At 40.9% G+C, this 18,285-nt stretch overlaps 2 protein-coding genes across 4 annotated transcripts in view; one reads left to right on the top strand and one right to left on the bottom strand.

Annotated features, from left to right (window-relative positions):
- Positions 1–12,030, top strand: part of lama5 (laminin, alpha 5) — a 90,043-nt gene extending 78,013 nt beyond the window's left edge. For both annotated transcript variants that reach the window (XM_087170066.1, XM_023392960.2), the window contains exons 60-80: positions 97–239; positions 347–526; positions 696–835; positions 1,527–1,683; positions 1,995–2,128; positions 2,293–2,458; positions 3,322–3,456; positions 3,606–3,757; positions 3,852–3,984; positions 4,893–5,036; positions 5,252–5,382; positions 5,497–5,661; positions 6,415–6,547; positions 6,704–6,858; positions 7,371–7,563; positions 7,739–7,876; positions 8,902–9,061; positions 9,159–9,289; positions 9,420–9,513; positions 9,606–9,725; positions 10,665–12,030. In XM_087170066.1, coding sequence (XP_087026192.1) covers positions 97–239; positions 347–526; positions 696–835; positions 1,527–1,683; positions 1,995–2,128; positions 2,293–2,458; positions 3,322–3,456; positions 3,606–3,757; positions 3,852–3,984; positions 4,893–5,036; positions 5,252–5,382; positions 5,497–5,661; positions 6,415–6,547; positions 6,704–6,858; positions 7,371–7,563; positions 7,739–7,876; positions 8,902–9,061; positions 9,159–9,289; positions 9,420–9,513; positions 9,606–9,725; positions 10,665–10,801 — 3,041 coding nt within the window. In that variant the 3' untranslated portion in view covers positions 10,802–12,030. The remainder of the gene's footprint in view (positions 1–96; positions 240–346; positions 527–695; positions 836–1,526; positions 1,684–1,994; positions 2,129–2,292; positions 2,459–3,321; positions 3,457–3,605; positions 3,758–3,851; positions 3,985–4,892; positions 5,037–5,251; positions 5,383–5,496; positions 5,662–6,414; positions 6,548–6,703; positions 6,859–7,370; positions 7,564–7,738; positions 7,877–8,901; positions 9,062–9,158; positions 9,290–9,419; positions 9,514–9,605; positions 9,726–10,664) is intronic.
- Positions 12,015–18,276, bottom strand: adrm1 (ADRM1 26S proteasome ubiquitin receptor). Of its 2 annotated transcripts, none has more exons than XM_023392961.2 (10): positions 18,141–18,276; positions 16,668–16,908; positions 15,965–16,081; positions 14,646–14,856; positions 14,348–14,429; positions 14,051–14,187; positions 13,592–13,723; positions 13,193–13,350; positions 12,723–12,825; positions 12,015–12,540 (listed from the first exon to the last, which is right to left on the bottom strand). In XM_023392961.2, exons 2-10 carry the CDS (start codon positions 16,875–16,877, stop codon positions 12,452–12,454), a joined length of 1,239 nt encoding a protein of 412 aa, XP_023248729.1. In that variant the 5' UTR covers positions 16,878–16,908; positions 18,141–18,276; the 3' UTR covers positions 12,015–12,451. The 2 variants fall into 2 exon arrangements, with proteins under 2 accessions (XP_023248729.1, XP_023248730.1); XM_023392962.2 differs by having other exon boundaries at positions 14,348–14,426.
- Between the last annotated feature and the right edge of the window lie 9 nt (positions 18,277–18,285).

Raw genomic sequence — 18,285 nt, 5'->3', positions numbered from 1 at the left:
AACAACAAACAAAGTTATTGAAGTGTTATTAAAGTGAACAAAAAAATGGACTGTGTCTGTGGAGTCAGTTATTTACCTCCCTGTCTTTCTCTGTAGTGCACGAGCTGGGCACCACGATCCCCACGCTTCTCACCAAGTTGGATAAACTGCAGAATCACTCCATCCAGATGCCAAACATCTCTGAGAACATCAATCGCATCCGACAGCTCATACAGCAGGCGCGAAACGCTGCCAGCAAGGTACACATTAAAACAATGAAAAGAAAAATAAACTGAGAGATGAGAAGTTGCAATTGAAAACCTCAAATGTTTTTATCGCATTGTCTCCTCCCCTCTCTCTCATCCAGGTGAGTGTGCCAGTGAAGTTTAACGGGGCGTCCGGTGTCCAGGTGCGTACTCCACCTAACCTGGCCGACTTGGCTGCCTACACCTCCCTGAAGTTGTACATCACTCTGCCGGAGGCGGCACGGGCGAGGCGACAGGGTGACGGGCCCCGGCAGTTTGTCTTCTACCTCGGCAGCAAGGATGTAAGCATCACCACGGCAACACAGAGGCCCATTTTGTGTTGTTTTATTTGACATGTTATATGTCTTTTTGTGGGATTACAGTATTTAACTAGTAAGGAGTTCCTGTGCATGAATTTGGAGCAAAGTCTATGGCTTCTGTCTTCATTTACTGTGTCCATGGTATTTGTAGTCCAGTAAGGAGTTCCTGGGTATGGCGCTGGAGGGGAAGCAACTGCGTTGGTACTTTAACGTTGGAGGAGAAACTGCTGAGGTGCAGATGACTGAAGATGTCAAGTCTGATGGAAACTTCAACAGTGTAGTGCTGGAGAGGTACAACACACACAAACACACGCACACAATAATATATGTATATGCAGACATAATTACATGGTTTCATGCACATATTTGCAGATGCTTTTCTGTGTCTTTGTTTCATTATATCATTCTTGTTGTTCTTGAGCGGATTTTCACATGGTGAAATTAGATTTTTCAAAAAATTTAAAATTTAACAAAGCGGTGTCTTATCCTTGGATATTGTGAGTTGCAGTAGAACAGTAAATATCTTGGTTTTCTAATGTTGCCTGTTCGCTGTTGTGTTGTTGTTTTATTATATTAATAATTCAATTCAATTTTATCTGTATAGCACCAAATCACAATATACATTATCTCAAGGCACTTTACAGGGTAAGGTCAAGACCTTACTTTATTATAGAGAGGAACCCAACAGTTCCCACAAAGAGCAGGCACTTGGCGTATAACTATTATTATAGTTAAACAAATGTAATTGTTTGTAAGTGTCTTGTGAAGCTGTAAATGCTGTTTCAGAAACATATTCATGTAAAAAAAAAAATGTAATTCAATATGCAAGCTATGATATTGACACAGAAAGCATATCACATGTCAGTATAAGGCTTCAGAAGTCCGTCACATCCTGGTTTACATGCATTTTTTTTTTTCGTCCACATGTTCCCATGTATCTTGTTTTGTATAAGTATCTCCTCTTCTGTTTGGCTGAATGCAGGATCCTCCAGTACGGTCAAATGGTCATGTCTTTAGATGCCACTGAGGGAGACCAAAAAGTCAGAAAAACGGTGGAGGCTGGAGGAGATCAGGGGCTGCTCAACCTCTTGACTGAAGACACTGTCTTCTACGTGGGAGGATACCCGAGCACTTTCAAGGTAAGTTCATGTGCACATTTCTGTTGTTGAGTGGAGTCAGTTACACCCATCAGTTATGGAAGGAACCCCTTCATTGAAATATGTTAAAGTCGCACCTCTGTTATTCTTCCATGGTAGTGTGGGTGTGGCCTATGATGGCGTCCACATTTATAAAATTAGGATTTACTCAGTTACTTTCCACCATAGGACACAGGGTTTAGTAAAGGGAGTTTCAAACATATCTGAGGGTTTAGGATTGTGTTGATGTAAATTTAGATCATATGATAAAGAATCCTGCCCTGACGTTCTTGATCTTTCTTGTCTGTTTTTAGCCTCCATCCCCACTCGCTCTGCCGAACTTTAAGGGCTGTATCGAGCTAGACACACTGAACGAGGAGGTGCTGAGTCTGTACAACTTTGAAAACATCTTCAATCTCAACACCACAGAGGAGAAACCCTGTGGCAGGTTGGTCATTGAATTAATTTAGATGAAGTCTTTGTGTCATGTTGCCCCTTCTCTTGACTGAACTCCTTCACATCCATTTTTATCTTCCTGAACTAAGCCTCCGCTATTTTCCATTTGTTTTCCACTGTGTGACTCACAATGGAATAAAAACTGTTAACAAACAGGTCCAAGCCGGTGCTGACTCAGCCCTGGAAGAACGACGCAGCGTATTTCGATGGTACCGGCTTCGCTCAGATCACCTTCACTGAAGAATCGCCTCGCATGCAGCGGTTTGAACAGGAAGTCAAACTGCTCTCACAGAAAGGGATACTGCTGCTGCTGCAAAACAAGGTAAAGACTTCACTCATTCACCCATTCATTCATTTATTCATCAATTCAAAATTCTATTTGTGAATTATTTGTTATTTGATCATTGATGCATCACAACATTCACAACATCCTGTCACAACATTGAGTTATCGTGAGTCATTCATTTTAACAACCGCTTTACGGGGCGTCCAGTGGCGCAGTGGGTTGAGCAGGCGCCACATGTGTACAGGCTACAGTCCTCGCTGCAGTCGGCCCCGGTTCGAGTCCCGCATCGGACGGCCCTTTACTGCATGTTATTCCCCCTCTCTCTGCCTCCCCATTTCCTGTGTCTCTCGACTGTGCTATCATAACGGCATTAAAACCCCAAAAATTATTTAAAAAAAACAAAAAAAAAAAACATCCATTTTTCTTTTAATTACATCAATAATTTATGCATTGATAATGTTTTCTCATCAATCATTTATTCATTAATCTAGTGGAACCATTATTCAGGTTTTTCCAACACTCATTGATTTATTCTAGAACCATTCACTGGTTTTCCAGCGCTCACGATTTCATTCATTCACTCTAAAATCTAAAATACTTGTCTTTCTCATTAAGTTTTTTCCAACATTCATCCAGTCATTCATTCTGGAAACATTTATTAAACTTTCCCAGTGCGTATTCATTCATTCATTCTGAATCATTCATTGAGTTTTTCCCAACAACCATTCATTCATTCATTCATTCCGCAATCATTGGAAGTTTTTTTCACACATTTATTAATTCATTGATTGATTCATTGAAGGAATCACTTAATTAACCCTTTCTTAATTATTATATTAAATATATAATATATATAGAAAATAGCCAAAGATTTTCTCCATGTCTCTGTCCTCCATCAGAACCAGTTCCTGTGTCTGGCAGTGCTGAAGGGCAGACTGAAGGTTTTCTATGACTTCAATGATAAGCTGGTGGAACTCGAGCCTAAAGAGTCCTTGTCAGACTTCCTGAAGATCAGCGACGCCGAATCAAAAGCTGTACGTCTGTCATGTTTCTATGTTTGTCTGTCTTATATGCTTTAGTTTGAAGCAGTTATGTGTAGGACGTCCTTGTTTTGGCATCATCCGCCAAAAAACCAAAAACCTAATTGGTTCCGATGTGTGGTTTGTTGTTTTTACCTGCGTAGCTGGAGATTATCATCCTGCGTGCAAGCCCGAACCGCATTGTGGTGAGGAACAACCGTAACGTCCTCTTCAACCACCAGTTCACAGAGGCCATCCCTGCCTTCAGCAGCAGCTACTACCTGGGAGGAGTACCACAGGACAAGATGCCTGAGAAGTGAGTGGGACACACACAGCCACTCACAGTTCACAGTTCAGTTAAACTGGTTAAAGAGCTCTTTAAAGGTCGTTTCCTGTCTGTCTCTCTTCAGGTTGAGGTCTTGGTTTCCTAAGCAGGGCTCTCTGAAGGGCTGTTTCAGGAACGTGAAGGCCCTGAGCTCTCACATCGACCTGAAGAGGATGAAGAGCTCTGGCGTCAGCTTCGGTTGTGACATTGACCTGCTGGTAAGGATTCATCACTCAGCTTGTATGAAACGGAATAAATGAAATTAATAGTATAATTAGAGTTTGCACTTGCTATTCCTATTTTAATCTCAATCCTCTGTCAGGTCGAATATTAATCTCTGTCTTTGATGTTGTGGTAGTTTTGTTTTTATTTAACCAGCACTAGATCATCTTGTAAATGTTTCGAAGCTCAAGTTGTGTTGTACAAAAATGCAGTTTTGCCAAATCCGAGCAGATTCTAAGGACACTGAGAGTTATCCGTCCAGATGATCTAGAGTAGTAGAAACAGGAAAAGTATTTTAGAGTGGTCTACTACTATTTTAGAGTAGTGATAGACGGGAAGTTTTCCAAGAGGTTTTAGTGATGTCCTTTCAGTCCACATACATAAAATATAGTAAAATGTAAAGATGAATGATAGGGTGTCAACCACAACCTAGAACAGATAAAAATGTAAACTAAGCAAGATTTTATTCTCACTGGGAAGAATTTGTGGTTCTTAAAACAAGTTTTTATTAGTTATCAATGTGAGTGTGGAAAGTTAATTTGTCATCCAGTCATATTTCCAGACAGATCAGTTTTAGTTGGTAAAATTATAAGTGAGCTTGATTTATACGGGGCGATTGTATAATATAGATAACTGTATCATCTGCCTACAAATGAATATCTTTTCTGACTGATCCTCCCCTGCTCTAGGTTTCACAATAAAGGAAAATCCCAACATGAAGTATTTCTACGACATTCTTGTCCATTATACATAAATCTGCCTCTTCAGAAAGGGATAAACATAGAAATGCCCCCCATTTTTCTTTGAATTGTGCCTTTATTTTGATATTAAAGGTATAAAAAAACACACATATATACACAATAATACAGTATGTGTTGACCTGTCCATGTGTGTGCTCGTGCAGGTGTCTCGTGAGGCTTATTTCTCTGGTCAGAGTTACCTGGAATTGGCTCTGACCAACATCCCCAGGCTCAGGAACAACTTCTACGCCAGCTTCAGCTTCAGAACCGCCCAGAAGGACGGCCTCATGTTCCACCACCGCGATCAGGTGGGACGAGCTTTCTCTCCCCTTAATCTTTCCTTATATTTTGTCTTTTTGTTACTTTAGACTAAACAACAGCTTTTTCTTTCCTTCTGACTCAGTAACCTTTAAAAGTATTTCCCCTGATCCTTTCCTCCGTCCTGCTTTGTCGTCTTTTGTTGTTTGCTTTGTTGACTTTTTTTCACACACACTCCTAACCGGTGTTTGTTGTATGTGTACAGGAAGGACTTTGTCAAGTGGTTTTGCATGAGGGCCACGTGGTGGTGAGGGCTGGACAGAGTGAGATCAGGACGCAGAAGACGTACAACGACGACAACAGCCACTATGTCTCCATCTACATCAACACAAAGGGGTAGGATGATAAGAACCTCCCATTGTCTTTTTGTAATTGAAATATCAATATAAAACATCTAGGTTCAGAACCAGCATGCTCCTCTCAACCTTGCCTGACGACTCACCCCTGCAGGATGCGTCTGTACATGGACGACGTGCATGAGAAAGCAAAGGAGGGCCGCGTGGAGAGCACAGGGCGTGGGATCACAGCCTCACAGAGCGGCACCTTCCTGGGAGGAACGCCCGACCAGACCTCCACCAACCTCACAGGATGTATCAGCAATGTTTTCATCAAGAGGTGAGAAAGAAGGGCAGGAGGAGCAATACAAGTCAGTCTGAAACTTCAATATAAGGTCATCAAACAGGGAAGAATCGTCTTTGTTGTAGCAGGTAAATTTCCTAAAAAGGGAAGATATCTAACTCCAGTTTCATCCCCCACAAGAGAGAAGAGAGAGTAGCTTCTTCAGTTGTTGTAATATATAGATATTTTCCATTAAATAGCTGCTAAATTGGGAGAAATATGTTAAAGTCAAGAGATGTTATTAATATTAGCTATGATTGTGGATTTGTAGACCATCTTGTTTCCCTTGAAAATTTAGGTTCAATTTAGCCTTTAACAGGGTGTCTTGTTGGCCTATGCATTCTACATGACCACAATGTCACCGTAAGATTTTGATTAAAAATTAAAAAGGCATTTAGCAGCATAGCATAGCATTTAAACAAAGGGAACAAGTTATAGCAGCTAGCAAGAAAACTAAAACTTATTCAGCTACTGTGGAATAAATGTTGGATTTTCCTGTTGAAAGTTATGAGTTCAATAAGTCTGAACGTCAGCACACACAAGATGCCTGAGCTCAGGGGCATACAGTGTTGTAGTGTGATGTTATCTGTTGTAGGCAGTGGTTTCGTCTGATTGTCTAAACAGGAGACACATCTGGACAGAAGAAGTTTTAAGCTGAAAGACAGAGAGTTGATGTATTGATCTATTGTTATCTGCTGATGAGTTTATTATTAGCTCAGCCGTAAATGTGTTTATGCCCCTTGTCCTCAGGCAAACGGATACTCAGATGGTTTTGAATCTGCTGAAAGTTAAAGAAAACGTCAACGTCCCTCTGGACTGTCCGGCTGCCAAAAAGCCTCAGCAGATTGTCGCTGCGCAGCCAAAAGACACCAACAAACCTAAGGTACACACACACACACACACACACAGCAAATTCTGCTTTTTCCCAGAAATAAAAAAAAATAAACTCAAGGTGCTAGCACACACATAAACAGCTGATATGACCTAATCACCTGTGCCCAGCTGTAGGCTAAAGGTACATACGCTCTCTGTCTTTCAGGGTAAGCACAAGAAGCCATCGGGGTCCCGCAGCCGTAACACCAGGGAGTCCTGCCAGGGGGAGCTGTCGGACCAGGAGGCCGGAGCGACGCACTTCAGCGGCTCCACGCACAGCTACCAGAGATACGACTCTCTGCCGAGCTCGCTCAGCTCAATGTGAGTGACACAATAATGAACAAGCTATTCAAACAGATGCACCAGCATCTAACAGTTAGTTTTTATTTGTAGTAATAAGGTGACTTTGTGTTATCGAGTAAAGGATCAAAGGGTTGTGAAGTATTTTTTGCTACTTATTGGCAAGTTAAGGGAAAATTTGAAGGGAATTCTGAATTATTACTAAATGTCAAATCACTCACTGTGACAAATGTACTGAGAAGAAGTTTTGAGCAGCTTTTAGCTCTCTGTTTCGGTTTATGGCACTTTTCAGGCTGCTGTTTTTAGCTCTGAGAAACCCACCACACACTGCTGTTGTAGAAGAAAGTGGGACGTTGATCAGTGGACAAGCCAGATATTTTTCTCAGGAGTTGGTTGAGACAAAACCGGAGCTACAACAAGAGTGAATAGTGGCTGTGCTGTGCGTCTCCTGACTGCATAAATAGAGAGCTGTCTGCAAACACTTTTGGCAATGGATGTCCTGAAAAAGACTCACCCTCTCTCACTGTCTGCAGGCCTCACATCTCCATGTCGGTGAGGATCAACTCCTCTGATGGTCTGGTGCTTCATGTGGCCGGCGGGCAGCGCGGTGGATCTTTCATGTCACTTAGCGTGTCCAACGGTCTCCTGCTGCTTCTGCTGGACGGAGGGAAGAGAAAGGTCAGCCTGCGCAGCCGCAAGAAGTACAACGACGAACAGTGGCACACGGTAAGATGGAGAACCAGATCAGGTCACATGACTAAGATGCACAGGAGACGTGTGTGTGAGAGAGAGAGAAGAGAGACATTTAGTTTGAGTGTAACAAGACGCTTTCTATTCTTATCTCATAATTTGATGAACAGATTTTCTAAGCTGCTCTGCCACTGCCTTGATGTCTCTTCAGGTGTTTATAAAGCGCGAGGGAGAGAAGATCAGTCTGATCGTCGACGGTATCAGCACTCAGTCTAAGAGACTCCCCGGAGGAGACAGGACTCGTCTCACCGGGCCGTTATATGTTGGAGGAGCCCCGCCCTCACTCATGGTACAACATCCACACTGCTACAGCTTTGCAGTATTTGTTATAGCACTGATAGAGCTGGTAAAGAGCTAAACATGCTTTACTTTTTGCTCTTCTGTATAGAGCTGCACCATGACTTACTCGGCAGCTGCATCAGTCACCATCTCATTATAACATCATCATAAAGAAAATAAAGTGTCTTATATGGTATTTTTTTGGTATTAAACTTGATGCACTCTGGAACTTATTCTTCATTGTTTTCAGTTAGAATTAGAGCTGCATCTAACAGTTATTTTCACCATCAGTTAATCTGCTAGGTATGTATTTGATTAATCAATTAATTGTTATAAATAAAATTTTAGAGAGTAGTATAAAATCTCCATTATAATCACATAGATATTCAGTTCACTATCATAAGACAAAGATGAACAGCAAATTGTCACACAAAAATAATAATAATAATAATAATAATAATAAATGACTTAAAGGATTCAGTGATTATTAAAATAGTTGTTGATTAATTTCCTGCTGATTAACTAATTGATTAATCAAGAAAATTGTTGCAGCTCATTTTACTTACCAACTAATGCTTTAACTACAGAGTCTAATGACACAGTGGACGTGAATTGTCAGACCATCAGACTGAAGAATTGGTTTGAGCTGATGTATTTTCTGCATTTGTACATTTTCAATAATGTGACTAAAGATTTGTGACTACGTTGGACCCATGGACACAGAATAAAGACATGAAAGCAACATGTAGACGGCACCAGTTCTCACAGGGATTGTCTCATTTTTCTACACATGAAAACTTGCTGTCCCTCTCCCACCATCAAAATCATTTTAGAGAGGGAATAATCACATAAAAAATTTACACATAGTGACTGTAACTCAGTAAAATATTATTATAACTCATAGTAATGTAGGCCAACAACACAAATTTAAGATTCAGCTTATAAAAGAGCAGAAGTTTCCTTTAAATCAAATAAACTTATTTAAAAAAGAAAGCAAATATCTGACACTGTTCATTGTGCTATTATAAACTCTAGGCCCCAGGCTCTGGTGGTTTCATGGGCTGTGTCAGGGACCTGATACTGAACGAGGCCCCTGCAGGAAGCCCCACTTACAGTCAGGGGACGGTGTCCTGCTTCCAGAACCCACTGCAGCCCGGAGCGTACTTCTCTGGACAGGGAGGACACATGGTGATAGGTAGTTATCGTCTCTCTGTGTGGTTTTATTTCACTCATGTTTTTCTTGTTTGAGTGCTTCTGTGTTCTGACTGAAGGCCATCTCTCCCTCCCTGCAGATGAGTCCTTGGTTCTGGGTCGGGATCTTGAGATCCAGTTAGAGCTTCGACCCATCTTGGACTCTGGGCTGCTCTTGCATGCTGGGACGTCAACTGATCAACACCTGAGTTTGGTCCTCAGACAGGGAGAGGTGAGATCACGCTAGTGAGGGTTTTAATAACAATCAGAGAGGAATACAGTTTAAACTTTACTGTGGAGATCTCTCTTTGTCATTCATTAACAAAACATAAAAATTATTTTGTGTGTGTGTGTGCGCGCAGGTGACCGTCTCAGTCAATAGTGGCAAAGGTGAATTCTCTACCTCCTTCACTCCAGAGGAACCTCTGTGTAACGGACACTGGCACACGATCACAGGTGGGTTTAGGTCGACATGCACGGTGACTGTGTTTCGCTGTGTTATTGCTGCGGCCTGCTGTAATGATGTTGTGTTGTGTGTGCGCCTCCAGTGGTGAAGAAGAATAACGTTCTGCAGCTCCATGTGGATGCAGCCAGTGAGCACAGTGTCGGGCCCAAACAGAGCCGCTCTACAGGGGCCAAGGAGACCGTTTACCTTGGAGGGGTACCTGGTGAGTACACACACACACACACACACACACACACACACACACACACACACACACACACACACACACACACACACACACACACACACACACACACGTTTGCCACAATGACAAATCAAATCTGTTTTTGCTGCTGATCCCTTTTCAGTCCTGTGTAATTATCTTATTTTGAATATTTAAGGTTTTTTCCAACTTGAGTCGGTGGATCTGATCTTAAATGTTCGAGTCATAATGTTGATTATGTTTATATTTTATTTATTTGCTGAGGATGTGGTCAGGCGCATTGGACTTAATGAAGCTCAGTTGATGTATTGCCCTGATCTGAAAGAATAAGTATTAAGTGTTTTTTGATCGGTAAAAAAAAAAATCCTGCTCAACCCTCATTTAACACCAACTCCAAATCTTCTCCTTCAAATGTTTTATTTAAAAGAAAAATTTAATTTTTTCCCCTCAAATTATAGATTTTTCAATAATTATCATGATTTATGATTTTACTTTTTTCGTTATGATTTTCTTTTCTTTTGGATTACAACTATTATACTATAAGTTCATCTTTAAAATAGAGGAAAATGGTGAAACATGCTCGTCACAGCTCAAGGACACATTTTTAAAGTTTTTTTTTTAAATCACGTTCAAAAACCATCAAGGTTTAATTTACTACAGGAAACTGAGAGAAGTAACAAACTTTGTATTAATACTGAACAATGACCTGAACAAATTAATTTTCATGTTCTCAAAATATTACTATCTAAATAACTTTGAAACTCTCAAACTCAACAGCGCCTGAATGCAACCACATATAACACGATGTAATTCCACCAGTTGTGATTTTACAGTTGCAGACACCAGTGGATGTTGTGATTGGCTGGTAGGTGTTAGGTGAAGAAGACATCTGGTGGTCGTTTCCTCTATAACACGTTTTTCCTTTCTCCGTCAAACCAGATGGCATCACAGTTCCCGCTCTCCCTGCGTTCCACGGCTGCGTCCGCCGAGCGACCATCAACCACCGACCCGCTATGTTGTCAAAACCACTCGCCGTGCACGGAGCTGTGGGGACGCAGGGCTGCCCACGCATGTAAACCCAGCACACAGTCTTATCCTCACATTCCCCAACTACAAATTACTGGTGGTGGGTGTCATGTTACTGTAGCTAATTTAAAATATATATTAATATTTATTGTCTATTTTCAGAAAAATGTATATTTTATATTTTCCTGTTTGTCGTCGCAATATTACTGGTTTGTTTTTGTGCTACAGCAGTAACAACTGTCTGCACATAGAGATGCACTGATACAAAGACTTCAACTCTAAAATCATAAATCAATTATAAAATGTGTAGTATATTGTAAATAAAGACAACACAACCTGAAATTTCTTTGTTTTTTCTAGATATGATGAAAAATAAATTATAACTTGGATCATATTTTGTCTTTTGGTTGCAAACAACTTTCCTGAATCTGTAACACATTGCAGATTCAGGATGTATACAGCTGTGTATTGTGCATCTCTAGCAGAGAATGTTAAGGATACCTACTGAGTCGGTACACTGTGAACACTAATGTATGAGCAACGTCCTCAGGCAGCGCAGATGGACAATGTTTCCTGCAACACGGACCAGGACTGAGCTTTTTTAGGAAGTCTGAATTTATGTTGTCAGTGACTTCAAACTGGACAAATTTAGCATTTAACACAAAATACGTTAAGTGAATATAAAGAGGAAAAGGTGATGAAAGCAGGTTTGTAACTGGCTGTTCCAGATACTGTTTAAACTGACAATATTGTGGACAAGTCCTCTTTCTCCAACTCCATATTGGAGTTATTGTAATTACCAGTTTGATGTGAATACTATTTGTGACAACATCCAAGTTTTAGTTACGACTGATCAGCACCAATTTTTCTGAAAAACTCCATGCATCTAACTATTCAAGGTAATTAACCCCAAATTTGATTAATATTGTAAGTGAACAGTATTTGAAACATTCACATGACCAGCTCTATAATCACACAACCAAGTGTCATGACGAAAGACTGTGCCATCTGTCTGGTCCCGTCCGGGGTGCAGGCAGCGTTTACCTTCTCTATTCCGTCGTTAATGTAAACCTGTACCAAACGTGTGAAGCTTGTATGTTATATAACCACTTTTAAAAATATCTCACAGAAAGAATAAGCTGTCCCTCCCCCTCACTCCCAGCCCCCCTTGTGTTGTAAATGCATTTCTAAATACATTTTTTTTTTTTCATATAAACTTCAGTCTTTGTTTCTCTTCTGTGAAAGATGAGCAACGAGTTAAAGTTGTTTTCCTTTGCCAGTGATTGTTTTTTTATTATGAAGAGTAAATTACAAACAGGCCTGTATGTATCAGCACTCACTCAGGCTACGAGTCTGCACTGTGGTGTCACAACAGAAATACAGAGAAGAAAATAAGATCAAACTTTAAGGCTTAGTCCAAACACATTAAAACTTGTTCTCTCTCTTTTCAGAGTAAAACTAATGGTTGATAGAACAAAACAGCTGCTGATGAACAGTTAGGTCAACCAGTTTACTTGTGGTCACAGTGGAAAAACTGGCCAAACTTATCTGTTTACAGCTTCATCCTGAGTAGGAGCAGAGTGTTGCCTTTGGTACAGAAAAGAGTAAGACAACGTTGGAGAGAGTGAGGTAAAGAAAAGGTAGTGAAATAGAAGAAGAAACGGAATCATAGAGTTCACTGAGGCTCGGCAGGTTCAGCTCTAATCCAGACTCATGTCCTCGTCGTCCTCTTTCTTCTCTTTGGAGTCTCCTTTGGTGCCCTGCATGGCTCTGGCAAACGCCTCCACATCTGAAAAAGGAGTCGCAAATACATATGTTAGTATATGGTAAATAATAGAAATGGAGGAGATAAGTAGAATAACTTTTTAATGGGAAGAACCAAGGTCTACACTAGATCACTAGTTTACATTTTGTGTTAGCAAGGGTAACGGCAAAACTCTAGTTTACTGGCAGGGTGTGTATGCCTCTCACCTCCTCTATTGGCAGCGTCCACAGCCTCCGCCGGCAGACCAAACTGACTCATGAGAGGGCCGAGCTGCCCGGAGGCCAAGGCACTGCTGAACATACTCATCGACTGAAGGACAGAGGAATCACAGTCATTGGGGATTATTCAACCCTGTCTGACCTCAACAGAAAGCAATTAAACATACACATGGGCTATGACATTAACTGTGAGAACATGTTATATTTACTGTTAACAAAAAAAAATGGAGATGACTGGTATCCAACTGCTTATGTTCCATCTCCTCGCGCTCTACCCTCACCCAATTAGCTAGAATCAGGTGTACTGAGCAAGACGAGCTGGTGGACACATTGGATTTAGCTTATCAGGTGTGGGTGCAAGGTCTTCATCAGGGCATAATGAAAATACAGCTGTAAGACATTGTTTCATCTGTTAAAGTTCTACTTTTATCACAAATGTATGCTAGTGCGCAATCTACCTGCTGGAACTGAGGTGAATTGAGTGTGTTCTGTATCTCTTCGGCACTCTGTGGTAAACTCTCTCCGCTGGGGAGGAAGGGGAGGAGCCTCTGCTGGACCTCAGCATTAGTCAGGATGGGAGCCATCATCTCTGGGGTGCAAACACTGGCCAGGTCCACTAGAGAAGAAGAAGAAGGAGGTCTTGTTGGTATTATTCATTGTGTTAAATATTGTTGTGCCTTTATAATGTTTTTTTAAGAATTATGTAAAGCATGGCTTTTGTGTATGACATGTTGTTCAAATACACTTGCCCTACAGCAATTTGGGCAGCAGACAAAGTCCAGTATCACTGCCAAACCAGGATTTACACCCTCCATTGAATCAAGCCTGACTCTGACTCTTGACTGACTTTTCCTCACCTGCTGATCCCTGAGCAGCCGTTGCTGGGACATTCATGGTGGCGAGGATGCTCTGAAGGTCACTCAGCTGGATGGGCTGGTGGGGGGCAGGGCTTCCAACAGAGGCTGGGGCCAGAGGAGTCTGAGCTGAGGCTGGAAACGAGAAGGAAAACAAAGAGGTTTTATGAGGTTTTCTGATAATACAATGCAAATAGTAAAGGGGTTATTGAAATTGACACACTTGATACTCTTGGTTTTCATTAAGAGGCCCCATGAAATGGAATTTTTATTTTCTCTGGATGGAGGTCACTGCAGCAAGATATCATTAAGACAGTTTTCTAAGAAGTTTCCACTTTATGGGCAAGTTCTCCAAGACACTTGGAACAACCAGCCTCAACCACTAGCATGTCAGGACTGCCATTCTTAACTGTGAATGACTGACAGAGACCACGTACTGACACAGTCTTCTACTTCATGTACCTGGTGTGGAGGGAGCAACACCAGTAGGTGACACGGCTGAGGCAGCAGGAGTCACAGGGGTGGTGGGAGCCTGAGAGGAACTCAGTCTGGGGGCACCACCCGATGAAGGAGTGGCTGCTGCTGATTGGCTACGAGAGCTAGGAAAGAAGGAGAGGGGAACAGAGTTAAGGAAAGAAAAAGGGGTCTCACTGTGGTTTATGATCATGCATTATCTTACATCTGCTATATAACAGATTATTCTGTGAGGATGGCAGCGATGTGAGCTAATCCTGATGTATTTCTCGTGTTCAGTCTCACCTGGATGAGGAGCTACTTGTGGCTGGTCCTCCACTGCCCAGCAAGTTGGCAAGTCCTGGCCCTGCTAGAGCTCCCAGGCCTCCTTGGACAAACAAACAAATTAAAAAACGTCCAAATTGTTCTGAAATTCTTATTTATTTAAGGAGTCGATTTTAAAATATTATTTGGTTTGTTTTTTAGAGTTACTTCCTGAAAAAGGCTTTCCTTCTCATTACAATCACCTGAAAGTCTCTGCTGTGCCGAGCGTGAGAGATGATTCACACATACACATAATTTAAAAAAACCTTGTGCTGCTCACCCAGTCCACCCAGTCCCGTTGGTCCAATCAGCTGCATCAGCTGGTTGTGGCTCATGTTTCCCAGGAGGTTTTGCAGGCCCCCTTCTCCTCCGAGCGCAGAGAGCTCATGGCCGCTGCCGCTTCCGCTGCCTGGTGCTCCGGGGATCGGTGGGTTGTTCAGATACTCATTCACCTTGCGACAGTGCTCCTCATCCTTGTCCGTCTTTGGCTCCTGAAGGAAAAATAGTCACAGAAGAAATCCTTGAAATCTGAGCTAAATTCTCCACTGACCATATTAACAGGCTCAGTTCTGTCTGAGTTATTCTTCTGTGGTGAGTGACAAGGAAGATTTGACATAAAAAAAATAAATGAAAACAAAGCCAAAAAAAATCTACTCTAAATATAAATTATTTGTGCTTTTTTTAATTCATAAACCACCTAATTCTACAGACATCACTGAAAATTAACATATTGAAAAGATATGTATCAACTATCTTAGAGTTAGACAGTACTGATAGACTGCATTGGAAATGCCTCCGATACTGCCTAAAATACTGGATTGCATATCAGCGAGCAGATCCAGTCTGTGCACCCATTCGATACCACGTTATTTATTAATGAACTTAATAATTTCACTCTTGGATAAAACGGCAGTTTTCCTAGAAATCAGTTACTGCTCTAAAACAGTAGCTTACAGAGTAAGTTGCCCTCTGCAGCCACTGGCTACCAGTTTTTTAAAGCAGTAAAGACATTCAAATTATATAATAAAAGAAAGATTCTATGGCATTCATGTATTTTTTCATGTTCATCCACATCCACAGGAGGACACAACCTTGTTTATGTGTCTTTTTTGGCAAATAAATTACACTCAAATATGAGTCGGAAGGTGGAGAGACTGTAACCATAACTGTACAAAAGTACACTTAATGGACAGTGAAAAGGCAACAAGATGAGCTAATAAACAAAAGATCCACAACGACTAACATCTGCCATTACCATATTATATGTGTATCAATATTTAACTTTAAATATTACAGTTGTTGGCAATAATGGTATATCACAATGCCTCACCTCTGGACTGGAGAAGATAAAGGAGAAAACTATTAGATGTGTGGCTGCCTGACAAATACACTAATAACAGCCATGCACTCCCTGTCATCATGAGTGTAACAGTCTCTTTTGTTCAGCTTTCTTTGCCTCCCACTTCAATTTTCCACTCAGTTTCCCTGTATTGAATATCCATCTGTCTGCACACAAATGGACACAGATGTCCCGCATTCACACAGACAGACTCCAGTTCTTCTCCTTTTAAAAAAAGATGAGAAGCATCTTCCTCTCACCTGCATCCAGAAGAACAGTCTCTTGGATCCAGCTTTAAACTTCAGCACATAGACACGCCCAGTGGTGCATTGGTTCACCCTCTTGAATTCACAGTCATCAGGAAAGATGATCAGGTCCTGGAACAGAAAAGGCACAGCATAAGACACACAAGAGAGACAGTGGAATAACAGTGAGGTTGCTCTGACACAACAAATTATCATCAGCCAGCTACAAAAAGGGAAATCAAGGCAGCAGCAGCACCACTGCAGCTCTGAAAATAAAGACACGGTCACCTTGCTTGCTCTGTGGAAGGCCAGCTAAATTAGGATTCAATGTGTCAGCACTGGTTGTATAATCATTGCTTGTATGTGCAAATACATAAAGAAGAGAAATAAGCAAAATGAAAAACTGAGGTATTTTTTTTTTTTTTTTTTTTTTTTTAAAGAGTTCTGTCACCTCATTTTATTTGTGGCATCTGGAATGTACAACATGGCTGAATATAGTAACAACTATTGTCACATTGATTTTTCAACAAAATGTGACCAGTTGTCTTCACTGATTATTTCCATATCAACACTCAGGGACAGCCCAATTGCAAGCCTGCACTATGAAGTACAAGTTTGAGTATTATTCTTGTAGACTGATCTGCTGAGTTAATTAAACATTTTTATGGTTAACGGGATTGACATGTAACATGAAGTTATTAGTTTAAAGGCAACTCACATCATCAACATTCCCACTCGTCCTGTCCTTCCAGCAGAAGTGAATCAGGGAGTCATCGGACTGCTGGATGTACACCATGCCCTTGCGTTTATCTGGTGTCACTACGTTCCCCTTCAGGGTCATTTTACCAGCACGAAACTCCACCAGGTATTTGCTGGAGCTTCCCCTGGAGCCGCTCACCAAGCTTGGAAAGAGAGCACCTGATGACATCTTTAGACCACTTTGTGGACCAGGCTGAATGCTGGAGGGAAAGAAAAAGTTATGAGGTTCACAAGACCATACATGCATATAACTGGCATGATTGTTATTGATGTGAGTAACAAAACTGCAAAAAGGAAGAAACATAAAATGGAACATTTAATGATGTAGAACCATATCTGTTCAGGAATTTAAACATAAACACACAGCAAGTATGTGTAGTACACACACACACACACACACACACACACACATACATATATATATATATATATATAGTAAAAGATTAAAAAAAACATCACTAATATGTACATGCAGGTAGGTGAAAAATTTAGATGCATACATACAGCGATGAGAAACTGGACAGTAGAAAAGATATCAAATGATAATATAATAACTAACTTAATACACTAGATAGTTATGTGCAGTTATGTGCAGTATGTGTAAGTATACATGTCTAAGAACAGTAGCCTATATATTGCCTGTTTGCGTTTATATTTAACAAGTGATAGATGACATATACACTGCACAATGTGAGTTTTAAACTGAAATCAATATGATTTGTAGGTAAAGTGGTTGTTTTAGCACTTTGAGTACATACACTTTTACAACCCTTAATACGTGACTCCACTACAATGAGTTTCACTTAAAATACTGAACTTTACTTCTACTTTTTAAAGCAATATGTGCCATTGTTCTGATTACTATAGGACATTTGGCTTCGATTATATAGTTTGACCCAGATATTCATATTTGATAAACAAGTTACACAAAGGACCGCCATTAACTTCAATTAACTTTTCAGTCTGGCCAAGACAAACTGAAATCTTAAGAACATTTTGACATGAACTCAGAGAGTTAGCTGCTATAGTGTAGATTGAAGGCTCAGTAATAAGTGCTTCACTGTTTGTTATTTTTTATTTTAGTTCTCCCGGCGATTTAACATTACATTAACACTGTAACTACAACAGTGATAGTGGTGTCCGATCCAAAAGTTTTACAAATGTGGAGCAGTTTGTTTGTGTAACAAAGAGTTTTCTAAGCGAAGCTAACAAAAGTAGCAGTTAGCCTCTTAGCCGTGCTGAGTTTTGGCTATGTCAATGCTAACGTTAGCCCATGACTAGGCTAAACTGACAAGCGAACAAGGCCAAAGTCTTACAGTTTATCTATCTAAAGTCAATTAAAATGTAGAAATAACAGTCAATTTTGTATGCACTTCCCCTTTAAGTAGCTATATGTGAAAGTGGCTTTTACAAAAGAATAATAATCACATACCTGAAGTTGTGATAGCGGAGATAAGTTTTTCTTCTTCACGTCGCTCGCTGGGTAACGTAACTGATTTCCTCTTATGTAGTGAGCGCGCCTGCTGTCAGCGTGAATGCGCACGGGGAGAGTGGGAGGGTTTCCGCGCGACCGCTGA

This window comes from Seriola lalandi, unplaced genomic scaffold, assembly GCF_002814215.2.
Source record: "Seriola lalandi dorsalis isolate HSWRI2012SDOR001 ecotype SW California unplaced genomic scaffold, Sedor1 jcf7180002054927, whole genome shotgun sequence".
Classification (NCBI taxonomy): domain Eukaryota; kingdom Metazoa; phylum Chordata; class Actinopteri; order Carangiformes; family Carangidae; genus Seriola; species Seriola lalandi.
This window is presented reverse-complemented; position numbering and strand designations above follow the sequence as displayed.

Bases quoted from the DNA above. Each gene is read 5' to 3' on its own strand.
- adrm1 (XM_023392961.2), bottom strand. From the start codon at position 16,877: ATGTCATCAGGTGCTCTCTTTCCAAGCTTGGTGAGCGGCTCCAGGGGA. The intron at 13,724-14,050 runs GTACATGAAGTA...TCTCGTTTCCAG, and splicing joins TGTTGCTCCCTCCACACCAG to CCTCAGCTCAGACTCCTCTG. The intron at 12,826-13,192 runs GTAGATTGCGCA...TCTGTCCTTCAG, and splicing joins ATTCACCTCAGTTCCAGCAG to TCGATGAGTATGTTCAGCAG.